This window comes from Anopheles gambiae, chromosome 2 (assembly GCF_943734735.2).
Source record: "Anopheles gambiae chromosome 2, idAnoGambNW_F1_1, whole genome shotgun sequence".
In the NCBI taxonomy this organism is placed as follows: Eukaryota; Metazoa; Arthropoda; class Insecta; order Diptera; family Culicidae; genus Anopheles; species Anopheles gambiae.
In genome coordinates, this window is record NC_064601.1 from 68,395,210 (window position 1) to 68,407,352 (window position 12,143).

Genomic DNA, 12,143 nt, shown 5'->3' on the forward strand with positions numbered 1-12,143 from the left:
AGATCAGATCATGTAGCAGGTTGTTGCTAACGTGTCGTTTCAGTATTACTGTTTTGTGGTAAGCAAGGAAAAGGAAATTACAAAAGGAACGCGTGTTTAAAAATCATTCTACCACTCGCGAGCACAGTTTCGCGGTGGTGAGTAACCATGAGTTCGGGTTTGAATTAGAAAAAAATGAGTTACACACGCAAGGAAAACGAGAAACACGATAGACGGGTTTCATCCCATCTGTAAGCGGTTGGCTTTGTAGATGATTATCTTTCACGAGAAAATCCGTCTTCTGCGCTTGAGTTACTACGATCTGACCGCTGTACCGGGTTCGTGGGTAGAACGCTATTTTCAGTTGCGATCTGGGCCACCGTGAGGGCAACAGCGTTCGACGCAGTCGGTCCAATGGGATTATGAGCAGTTTCGTACAAGTATGGTGTGAATCCGTGAAAAAGTGATAATTTAGTGTTCAAGGTTCTATTGATTTTAGAACCGTTTTGGTGTTTGCATTGCCTCTTCTTTAGTGGCTGTGATTAACGTGAAAATTATGCGCTAGTGAGCGTGGCTTTATAAACGAAAAGATTACCACAACGACAAACGTTCAAGGAAGTGATACTTCAGTAAAGAGATGCTAGATATCAGATACAAAAAAAAAATAGGTGTAGTTGTCGAACAGTACCTCGCTTACTAAATATTAAGGGTGGAGCTCGGTGTTCAAGGATGCAATCATTAAAATGGATTTACAATGAAAACCATACAAGCAATGGTCATACAAATGCATATCTCAAAACTGATTTCAATCGTTTCCTTAATCTTTCCTAAAATTCTGGTTCAAAAATGTTATTGGCGATTCCATAAAAAATACAAATTATTCTATCAAAACAGATTCCTGAGACCCATAAGAAACGTTTGCTTGACCCATTCAAAATGTGTTATTGCTGTGTTTGTTTGTTTAGAATATTACAATGCCTAGTGCATATCTAGACAGCAAAGAAGCACGGCCTCAACTCCACAGAGTGCAATACATGCAATACTGCATTTTTGTGATGACGGCTTTCACTTCGAAACCTCATCCAGTCACAAAACATCATATTGGGTAAGGTTTGTCAAAATTTGTCATTCAAATTTCAACAAAACATGTGTATGCGTTTATGGTAGATTCGGTACATCGTTCGTCCCTTGTGACCAGTGTGTCAACAGTGTGTGAGAAAGACCAGAAACAAAAGTTCATTCCCTTCTTTTTTCTTCTCAGGGGAGTGAGAATTATTTTTAAACACCCAAATCCCGTATTTCAAGCACCGTTGGCAGAGGGAAGGTGGCAAACATCAGAGAATTTTGGGGCCCATTTTGACAGTGTGTGCGTTTCTTTCGTTTGTTTAACTGTACACCTAGAGACACGGTCGGTTTTGCCTTTCATCGGTGCTACCCACTGTGTAATGTTTCATGGTGGCGGTATTTCATGCACTGTCTAAACTTCCTGCTTCTAGCATCTCGTTTCGGACCCTGTTGGCCTTCATTGCGGGTGTGTTCTCAAAAAAAAAAACACGTCTAATTCTTGCACTGTGTCGCGTGGCGTTAGAAGCTGGAGCATAGCGGCTCGTGCTCTCGCGTAAACGGTTTTCAGCTGTGGGAATTTATCTTCGTCGTTCGCGACAACCGAGCCGCGAAGGCGAAGCTCATATTTTATCGGCACAGCGGGATGTTCGACATTCTGCCACGATCTCTCCCGATCTTTGCCGACCTGGTTCGTAGTACTGTTAGTTCCCAGGATTGACAGGACTCGGTCAACACAGCCCTCGGGAGGCTCGCATAGTTTATTTTTACCCCGGTGATCGGTCCCTTCTGCAAGTACCCATAACGTACGCAATATTGACGAGCCGTAATCCGCGCCCGCACTGCAAGATAACAAACAACAGTGCGGTGAGAAATGAACCGAAAATACAACAGCCATCGTGTTGCGAGAACCAATTTAACGCGATGCGATGCGGGATCCCTTGGTCGGGATTGATTGCAGTGCGAACCACCGTTTGAAAGACGAGGTGCAAAATGATTGCGTGCACGATCGCGATCAATTGTGCGACGCGGTGGGGCATTCATGAGTGACATCCGTACACAGCCGAACAGACACGGTTGACATTCTACCGAAGCAAATAAGAACGAAAAAAAGTGTAAAAAAATAACCCGCATTTCCCGGCTCGTGTGCTCATTTGCCCGGGAGAAAATAATTGTACATCTAGTGAAAACTGCAGTGTTCATTTCTCGTAGATCGTCCGTGTGACAGCGAGCGTATGTGCATGTATTGGGAGAAATTTTCACGAAATTTAGCAATCGTACGTACCGTAGTGATGCAGTAGATAAAAAATCGACAATGCTCTAGTGCTTCCCTGTACCGGACTGGTAGTGTAAGAAAATGTGAACTACTCGGTAGATATGGTGTGAGATTTTTTTTCGTCGTGTCATATTGTACCGATGGTGGTAGTGAAGTGTTCGAGTTAGCTAAAAGTTTCTTACAATGAAACACGAAAGTCAGCGGTGGTGATGAGTGCAGTGCGAACCAGCGTAGAATAGTGCATGTGTAAAATTAAAGCAGAGCAGTAGAATAGATACAGCAGGCATTGGGTGAAAATTGCCATTGGCGACAGCAAGGTGTGTGCATTTCGAGCGAAAAGAAAAAGTCACACAGCCGTGAGCAAAAGTGTACCGATCTCAGTGGTAGGGAGCTGATTGTTCTGATCAGCGATCGACAAAGTTCAACACAACTGGGGCGAAGAACGAGCAACGGTCGATAATGTCGACTACTTCGATTTCCCGAGAAGAAGAGCGCAAGCCGCTCATGGAGGAATTTTACCGTCAGCGGCGTATTCTTCTTGGCTGTACAATTCTTATCGGGGTGGCAGCCGTCATATGGATTGTGGCCATTTCTACCGATCACTGGTTCATCGTAACAGGTGGCCAAGGTAAGCAACATGTGGGGCACTTCTTACCTGCTTATTTCCCGATTCGATTCGAATCCCTGGCGAACGTAAACATTGATACATTCGGCGGGTTTATCGTAACAAATCGTTTAAAATCAGGAGGGAAAATAATGTTAACACGCACACACCTTTGAACAAAAACGCCGGGCTCGCTAGGATAACCAGATAGAGGTTCTATAAATAAAGAATACAGATTCCATAGTGAAACTCGCGGAGGGAACGATCAGTTAGCGCTGGCATGGTATGGAGTAATCAGCGCAACAACCGTATTGTACCGACTAGTGTTGTAATTGATTAATTCCAACAGCGAATGATCGCACCGCTCATTCAACGGTACGCGGTGTTTTCAAATGAAAGGAAACGCGTGCAGGGGCACCAGGCACCTCCATCGGAGATAGTAATCGTGCCGCACAATCACAGCCAGTAGAGTTTTACTTAACAGGAACTTTTTTTACGTTACATTGTAAACCGTCTCGTAGCCATTGCTGTAGAATTCATGGTGGTTTCATGTTTCCTCTGAGTGGTAGAAACAAAAGTCCAACATTCTTTGAATGAATGCCAACTAGCGAAATGATGAGATTTGGCATTCGAAAGTAGAAAAGACTGGGATGCGAATCGACCAACGAAAATAATTTTTGTATAGGTAACGAACAATGAGTCATATCGGTAAAGGACAAGTTTAATATAGTTCAATGACTAGATGCAGTGCGTTGGCTGAGATATTACTTTTATTAAAATTATTGTATTAATAACACATTGTTCCTATTTTGTTTTCATATAACATACTTAATATACCCAATATTTACATCACAATTGTGTGTTACAAAAGAGAAAACTTGTTAGTTACAATGAATAAAGCTACAATATCCATTTTCTTACCACGATTAATTTGTGTTGATGTGTTGAAAATGAGGTATTGCATCCTTTGCATGTGTAAGCAAATATTCTGCAAACGTGTGGTTTGTCATGCATATGGAGTTCAAAAAAGAAAACAACGCTTATAATTTTAACTGCGAGCTGAACATGTGTTACAGTGGCTGTTTCGACAGCTTGACAAAACACGAAAAGGTCGTTTAATCTTCTGCACAGACAGCTCATAATGCGCTTTGAAACATATCATAATGATTAACGAAAAATGAGGAATAACTTCTTTGCCTCTGCTTTTCGTTTTGCATCAATCATTTCAAGCATCCATCTTGTTGTAATGTAAAATGTCAAAATGTGTATCAGCTTAGATTCAGGTTCATGAAAGATTGAAATATTTGGCCAGAATAATTACATGATCGCGCTTATGGTTATAGGGCATGCGAATGTGTTAGCTGAATGCAGAATGGTACAGAAATGATAGTAAGCTGGATGTGTTTAAAAGCTGTGTAGGGAAGATCAATAGGTGTGATCAGTATGCATACTAATGTGTGTAAAGTTTTACAACACTTTTTCATTTCGCACAACACATTTTTTGTACATAAATGCACATGCAAATGCATGAACACTTTGAGCAGAAGAAATCGGTTTGTTGCCTAGAGCATGGATCCTCAAACTTTTTAGTTCGCGTGCCGCATTGCTTCGCAAATTTTGAAGGCACTTTTCAAGGGCCAATTTTTATGTACTTTTTCAAATGAGAGAACTTTTAATCTCGTTTTGATAAGAAAATACAAGATTAATACATCAATTTCTTCAGATTTCTACTGTTGAAACTTAATTTAATAAATCTAACATTAAAATTTTGATTGAAGTACTCAAAATAATCAGCAAGTTCTTTTCACGGGCCACTTTGTAGATTATCGAAGGCTGCATGCAGCCTCAGGATGGAGATCTCTAACCTATCATAATATAACCATTCACTATGAGTGAATCATAACCCACTCAATATAAAACGATTGAAACTATAAGCACTCATGCTTACACTTCGATAAACTGTTAAGTAAAATTTAATATCGCAAAATTCCATAGCGTAACAAATTTCAACTTTTTGTAATCGGGGCATCAAGATTTTGTAAACAAAAGCGCACATTTAATAATTGAAGTAAATCAATATTGGCTCTTCGTCTTTGCTGAAATTTAATCGATCGAATCGAACGGGGTTCCGACGAGGTGCTGAGAATAGGACAAAATTGTTTGGTACATGTTTACTTTGCGTTTCACAAGCAACAGGGAAATTTCACTGCGTCTGAAATGGTACAGTAGGTGGCAACGCTACCGTTCATTCATACAACGTTGTGCGAGGCTACCGTGGTACAAAATTTCGGTGTAGAGCACCAACACAATTGTCCGCGGGCTAGCTGCTGTTCATATTTTAGCTAAATCAAACCGCAGGAAAAAAAGAGACGAGGTTGTATTCAAGTTGCGCTAGCCAATACTCATTACGTTGGGTGAGAAAATTTTGTAAATTGGCCAGATTAAAAATAAGACCTGTTTGCAGTGCGATTAAACTGCAGAAACTTTCGACGGCCCTGTTTAGGCCGGTACGAACGGAATATGTAGATGCAACGTTGAGCGAATGTAATTAACGCGGAAGACAAACAGCCGTATGTCAGGATTAAGCTGCGAGCGACTAGCTCGTGGCGGTCGTCTCGGTCAGCTGTCACATTTATGTTTCGCTTACCTTCACTCTCGTCCATCACAAATCGCTCGCCTTACACCGCTGGGATCTTTCCACCGTTAATGGTTATCATCATTTGAACTTGTGTTTCTCCCTGGCAGGAATTTTCATACCGGAAACGCGACGATACTTCAAAACATCACACTCGGGCCTTTGGAAGATATGCCGCTACGGTGTCATCCCGGCCGTGATGGCTCAGTCGAATGCGACACGCAACTTTACGACATTGTCATTTGTGAACGAGAATCGCATCGCAACGATGCGTTCGACTATTGCGAAAGAACCATACATCAAAGATTTCCTTAGTGCCGATTTAAAAATGGAAAACCTGACCGAGGTGGACGACACCTTCCGGAGGCAACTGTTTGCGTCGTGGATCGTGAACGATGCGGACCGATTCCACGAGCTGAAGGGTCTGTTCCACGAAATTACGGGCAAGGTGCGCCAGCAGGACACGGTGGCTGTACAAAAGCTCAAAAACCCACCGCTGATGATGCTTGATCCGACCGATCTAAACTCGGTGCGCGAAACTCTCAAAGAGCCGGTAGCCGCCGTGCTGACCACAGTCACCATCAACTCGACCGACATCAACGTTCTAATGCCTATCACGCTGTCCGAGGCCCTGTTCGACGACTGGGAGCACCGGCCGGGCGTGATTTATTTACTTTGGAGCTTCGCCAAAGCGATGAACATCCCGCCGTTCATCGTCAGCCCAAATGGCACCAAGTATATCATACGACCGCCACTTCCGCCCAAGAAAGGCCGCATTGGCAACGGATACGAGTACACCCCGTTCAGTATGTGTGACCGCAATGATACAAGCTAAGGCTAAGCTAAGCTACACATTTGAGATGTTAAATAATGATTGTCGCGTTTTTTTACAGAAAAATGTAAATTCCACAACCTTTTCCCATCGGACGACGAGATTCTCCAGGATCCTGCTATCGATGACGAGCTGCTCGGTGAGTACTAAACGATGAAGTTTGATTTATTTTGAGTACGGAAATTTTATTCCTGTAATTAACAGCACGGGAGCTGCAATGCAATATTGCACAATTTCACAAGCATATCATTTGATTAGCGGTTTGCTGTTGCGAATGAACCGATGATATATATTAAATGCATCCTACCCAGTAAATAACTACCCACTACACCCCATTGCCACATTACAATTACAATTAACGACATTCACCTCCTTCCCATTAAAATAAACTGCATTTATTTACATCAACACACCGACGAATGTGATGATCATCCACATTTTGTAGAGAAAGACGAAGCTTTCTACAATCCTGAGTTCGAAACCGAAGGTACGCACCGGCCACATACAGACACACGAACAGCGCCATTTACAGCACTTAAGCTTACCGATCAAACTAAGCAGAACCTAACATACAGAAAACGTGTGGAAATGGCTTAATACATGACCTTTCTATTTCCTTATCACCTGTGAAAGCACATTCAAGTTAGCTGTAGAGTATTTTCTCACAATACAGTTGAAATTCAATTGTTGGACGCTTTCTAGTTGGCATGCTTTTTAATTGAACTTAGGTTGACAGTTCAATTGAAAAGCATGCCTTTGTATTGAAAAACAATGCAATAGTTGGTAGACAATCGAAGTTCAACCAATGAGCCCATGCTATAGATCTTCATCTGTTTGTGATATTACTGTTTGTGATGTTTAATTAGTGTGGTTTGATTATGTGTTTTCGTTACGAGTAGCGTAGAATATTCATCGAGTAGCTTAGAGCATAGTTATAGTAGATAGTGTTTTGTAACCCAGTGATCATATATAGAGTAGCATTTAAAGCAATCAACACGATCAAGCAATACTTTTTCATTTATCGCATTGCTCGAGGGACTACAGGCGGCTTAAAAAGCCTTCAAAAACCAAATATTAAATCCTCGTAGAAAACACAAAGAAGCGTAGAATGTTAACGATGAGATAATATACTGAGACCTGTGTGTTTGGCAGACAAAAAGTGCATAAAACGATTCTGCAGGTTTCTGTCAGCAGCTTGCACTAGTGGGGATATCCGGAGCGTCGCATGTGTGCCGTCATAATTCATGCTAGGTTATGCATTTCGCTTTGGCTGTTAATTTTCTCTTGCCAGTCATAAAAAACGACCGTAAAATCAAAGTACAAGAGCAGGAGGACAAGGAAATTGTCTGCAGACTGTCTCGTCAGTGAGTTTTCACGCCGCGTGCGTGGGCTACTAAAACATTGTGCTGCATCGTTGCATCGAGATTTGTCCATAATTCAAATTTTTATCACTACATCGTGTAACGAAATACTCCGATGTAAACAGAATGTTTTAACTTCATTGTACGCTTGCTTTACAACACAACTTGCGGTGGTTTCGTATCAAATCTTTGTAACAGAAAATATCTACTTCACACAAAACTGAAATGGAAATGCAATTTTATGGTCTTTGATGATTATGTTTAACTTTGTAACAGATGAATAACTTAAGAAAAAGCCGACCATTAACCATAACCATTCAAATACTGAAATAAATTTAATGAAACTATAAGTAATGTTTTAAATGTGCAAAACTGTCAATAATACAATGATTACGAGCTTTTTTTGCGCTCAAACTGACTTTAATAGAATAACAATGGTATCGTGTATCGACTGGTCAATGGCGCATGAGTATATGTAGTAACACTATTATTGCTATTTCTCCAATAAATGTTTCTTGTGAATGTTGAAACCACTTCCTGTTTGCAAACTGGATTGAATACACCAGCGAGTGCAATTATTGGTCGGTAAAATAAATATTGTTTTTCGTTTCGCAGACTACAGCCGGACCGAAGCATCGTTTGCTTGCATTACAGTCTTCGTGATGGTGATGGGATTCATCTTTTCGATCTACACGTTTTTAAACCCACGCTACATGTTTAAACGGTTGGCCGGTGGAATACATTTCATATCAGGTACATTGACAATACTGTAATGTAAAACGCAACGCTTAGCTATGAGTATGTAGTATGAGTCTAATCCTATCTTTTGCGTTCGTTATTTGCAGCTGCGACAAGCATTGTCGTTATACAGGTGTTGGTAGCTTCCGTGGAGTACGAAAAGGAAAACATATCCTATACCTTCCCCAAAGGTGCCAAATATAGGTAAGTAAGCGAGACCGTTATTTGCCCACTTATCGCCGAGTAGCATTTTGGTTCACAATTTTCCCTAATCAATTCACACCTTTCTTTGTGGTTTGTTCACAACAGCTATGGCTACGGATTCTATCTGGCTTGGTTCGTATTTTTATCCAATATCTACGCTGGTTTGATGTTCATGTGGTATTCAAAGAAAAGGAAAGGCAATAAAGCAGCTACCGAAGAGCTGGGTATGGCCGATGAACCCATCAACATTGGGCGATAAGCAACGAACGGCTGTCATTTTCGAGCCAAAACCAAAGACAACGCACGAATCAGGCAGAAATTGGTTCCGAATCCCCACAAAGAAAAACGTCCTTTGCGGTAAAATAAGTGGGTTAAACAAGTCTGTCAGAAACCTTCCCGACGGTGTTTTTAAGAAAAAAAAACGAAAGAAGCATTAAGACAATGTTTTAGTTTTTTTTTAATTTTATTTCGTATTTTTTGTTGACCACTTCTGTTTTCTCTTTTTGTGATTGTGTCGTGCAGATACATCATGGTTTGTTTTTCGGTTTACAATTAACTGTTACATTAAGTGTTACGTGAACAATAAAGATAAGAAAGGTTGTTTCAATATTTTACGCGATACAATGAAATGAATGGAAAGAAAATGTTGGTAAATGTTTAGTTTTTTAATCGAAAATATTCCTCAACATTGGAGAACATGAATTTGCAAGAAAAACAAAAAAGTAGAAATGATATGGGAGGTGACTCTGTTGATTTGCTCACGCTAGTTCACTGACTGTCAGTTATGGGGTCACAGTTATAACAAAATGAAGGCTTAGAGCCAAAACCCACATCCTCTATTTTGTCTTTCAAAGATTGTGTTCTGTTTCTTTTTAAAGGTTGGTCGTCACATAAATATTGCAATTTTCCAAATCATCATCAATATTACATCTAATGTATAAGTGATTGAATGATTGTTGACAAGAGAAATAATGTTAAGGTTAAACTAAACTTAAAAACGAGTAAAAATTGGAATTAATTGCTAAACGTTATTTTTCGCATGTGCTGTTGTTCTAAAAAATGGCATTTAAAACACATTCAGAGTCGCCGTTGATGACGTGTTTTAATTTGTTTTATTTGTTTACTTGTTTTATACAATATAGTTTTGTCCTTTAGAGGCTAACCTGCGTTGATTTCTTTGTTTTGTATTTGGTGTAATGTCCTTCGTGGACATATGCTGGCCTATTATATATGCTTTCGGTAATTATGCCAGTACCACGCAGCCGGATGGCCTTGCTACGGGGGGACGGTCCATTCTAGACTAGAACCCATGACGGGAATATTATTGAGTGGTAAAATTTAACGACAGTACCCACAGGACCGCCAAGAGAGATTTATATAAAAATCTTTGGTTAACTTTAACTTTTCTTCTACTTCTTTGGTACAACAACCTGCACCACCAGTGGACTTGGCTTTCAGTGACGTATTGATTACCCATAGAAGGATAATCAGTCCTACGTATGGGGGCACGGTATATTCGGGTCTTGAACCCATGACGGGCATGTAATTAGTCGTACGAGTTGACGACTGTGTCACAAAAATGTCTATGTAAGTACAATTAATTTAAAGTAAATGAGCTCGTGACATGGAGCGCATAAAAAGCTCTGTCGTTGTATAAATCGTTGGTAATTCGATCGTCTGTGTTGAAAGTTGTTGTAGTAGCTTTTACTGCTGATGTTCCACGCCCAAATTCAGTGAGAGAAGTGGGTCAAGCGTGAACAATTCCAACCAAAGAAACTATCATGTTTTACACATGTGTGGAAAAGAGTCTAATCGTGTATCAAGAGATTTGTTTAAACAGTCGTGGAAGGATTGGTAAACTAATAACAGTGAGTGAACTTCTACTTTAGAACATCTAACGCTTTAGACAGGTGAATTGAGACTCTCAAAGGTAATATTGTAGCACAAATAGAATGCAAGGAATCGGAGATGCGATTGACATAAGGCGCAATAGATATGGTTTAAACCTCTTTTTACTATCTTCTACTTTGAAAATGCAGATGAAAAATAGTTAAAAGGTAAGGAAATAATAAGGAAATCAAATATAAAGGACGATAATTTCCAAACAATTATAAAGACATTTGACTAGGAGCATGTTAGCTCTGCGTTAGCTCTTCCAATCTTCTTCTTCTATTTGGCGTAAACATTTGGCGTAAACGCGGACATTCCAGGCCTGTATAGGCTTTCGGGGCTTTATTCAATACCACGCAGCCGAATAAGTCAAGTCTTTGCTACGGGGGGACGGTCCCCATTCTAGGTTTGAACTCATGACGGGCATATTATTGAGTCGTTCGAGTTGACGACTGTACCACCGGAGCTCTTCCAATATACTTCATAAAAAGGAAAGCATGGCTTCAGGTGAGTCAATTTTGTGAAAACCATGAACAAATCTGCGCAACAAATGGAATTTAATTCTATTCACAGTTAACATTTAATCCAATTAACAGTTGACTCCCGTTAAGGTATGAACGGTCAAGTTTAAGTACAATGTTTATGTTTACTATGTTTACTGTAAATAATAGGAATCTTGTTCAAAGAGGTGAGAATCAAACGTTAAATTGCACTTTAAAACGTGTCAATTATGTTTTGTCTAGTACAAGGTGTAACTCACTGGAGGCCTAATAAGCGGTTATAATTGTCAAATAAACTTTAAATTAACAAATATAATTATTCGCTGTTTGAAAACAAATGTGATATTTCCCAATAACGTCGAAGACTTACGTCTATCTATGTTAATTTGCGTGAGATATTGGAGAAAAACTTTTTTTTTCTAACTATAGGATTTTTTTTCAGGAGGGACAACTTTGCCGTCTCTAGGAATTTTAATGTTGTCCAAAGTAATGGCTTAACAATCTTTCCTGTATTGCCCTTCAACATAAATAACGCGTGTACGATACGATGGAGTGAAGTTTGTCAATTTTCTAAAATATTATAATTTTTTTTTGGAAAATATACTACTATAAACAGGTGAAATAGCCGTACACTTTTTCAAGTAAATGGATCACCAATCACGAGAAAGAAATAGGGAATAACAAATATCTTCCCAATTATTAGCATTATGATGACATTTTCAATTTTTAAAATGAAAAAAAGCCCTTTTTGCCAGTATGCGGTCCCCGAATATATTATTTAACTTTTCTCGTTGTTGGTGTTATTTAACTACCAAGACTTCCACCTCTTTGACTGCATCTATTCCCTCATGAATCCGAATAGACTTATTTTTGATGTAGTTTAAATTGAATAATGCATTGTTGGAATGGTTTATGCATTGTACATATTAGAAAATATAAGGGGTTCTTTTATTTTTAATCATGTAAACAATGTACACATTTATTTCAAACACTGCTCTAACATTGAAGTCTTAAGATGGCGAAGAGGCGCCAGCCATTATAGGCGGGATAACAGATTGGCAG

At 39.7% G+C, this 12,143-nt stretch overlaps 1 protein-coding gene across 10 annotated transcripts; it reads left to right on the forward strand.

The window, feature by feature from the left end:
- The first annotated feature begins 304 nt into the window (after nucleotides 1-304).
- LOC1275131 (uncharacterized) lies at nucleotides 305-9,300 on the forward strand. Of its 10 annotated transcripts, XM_061651465.1 has the most exons (9): nucleotides 356-419; nucleotides 874-1,084; nucleotides 2,254-2,945; nucleotides 5,667-6,362; nucleotides 6,450-6,527; nucleotides 6,834-6,875; nucleotides 8,365-8,502; nucleotides 8,595-8,691; nucleotides 8,797-9,300. In XM_061651465.1, the coding sequence occupies exons 3-9, from the start codon at nucleotides 2,777-2,779 to the stop codon at nucleotides 8,948-8,950; spliced, it is 1,374 nt and encodes a 457-aa protein (XP_061507449.1). In that variant the 5' UTR covers nucleotides 356-419; nucleotides 874-1,084; nucleotides 2,254-2,776; the 3' UTR covers nucleotides 8,951-9,300. The 10 variants fall into 10 exon arrangements, with proteins under 10 accessions (XP_061507447.1, XP_061507455.1, XP_061507453.1 ...); XM_061651463.1 differs by lacking the exon at nucleotides 874-1,084 and having other exon boundaries at nucleotides 305-419; XM_061651469.1 differs by lacking the exon at nucleotides 874-1,084 and having other exon boundaries at nucleotides 311-419; nucleotides 2,332-2,945.
- The last annotated feature ends 2,843 nt before the right edge of the window (nucleotides 9,301-12,143 follow it).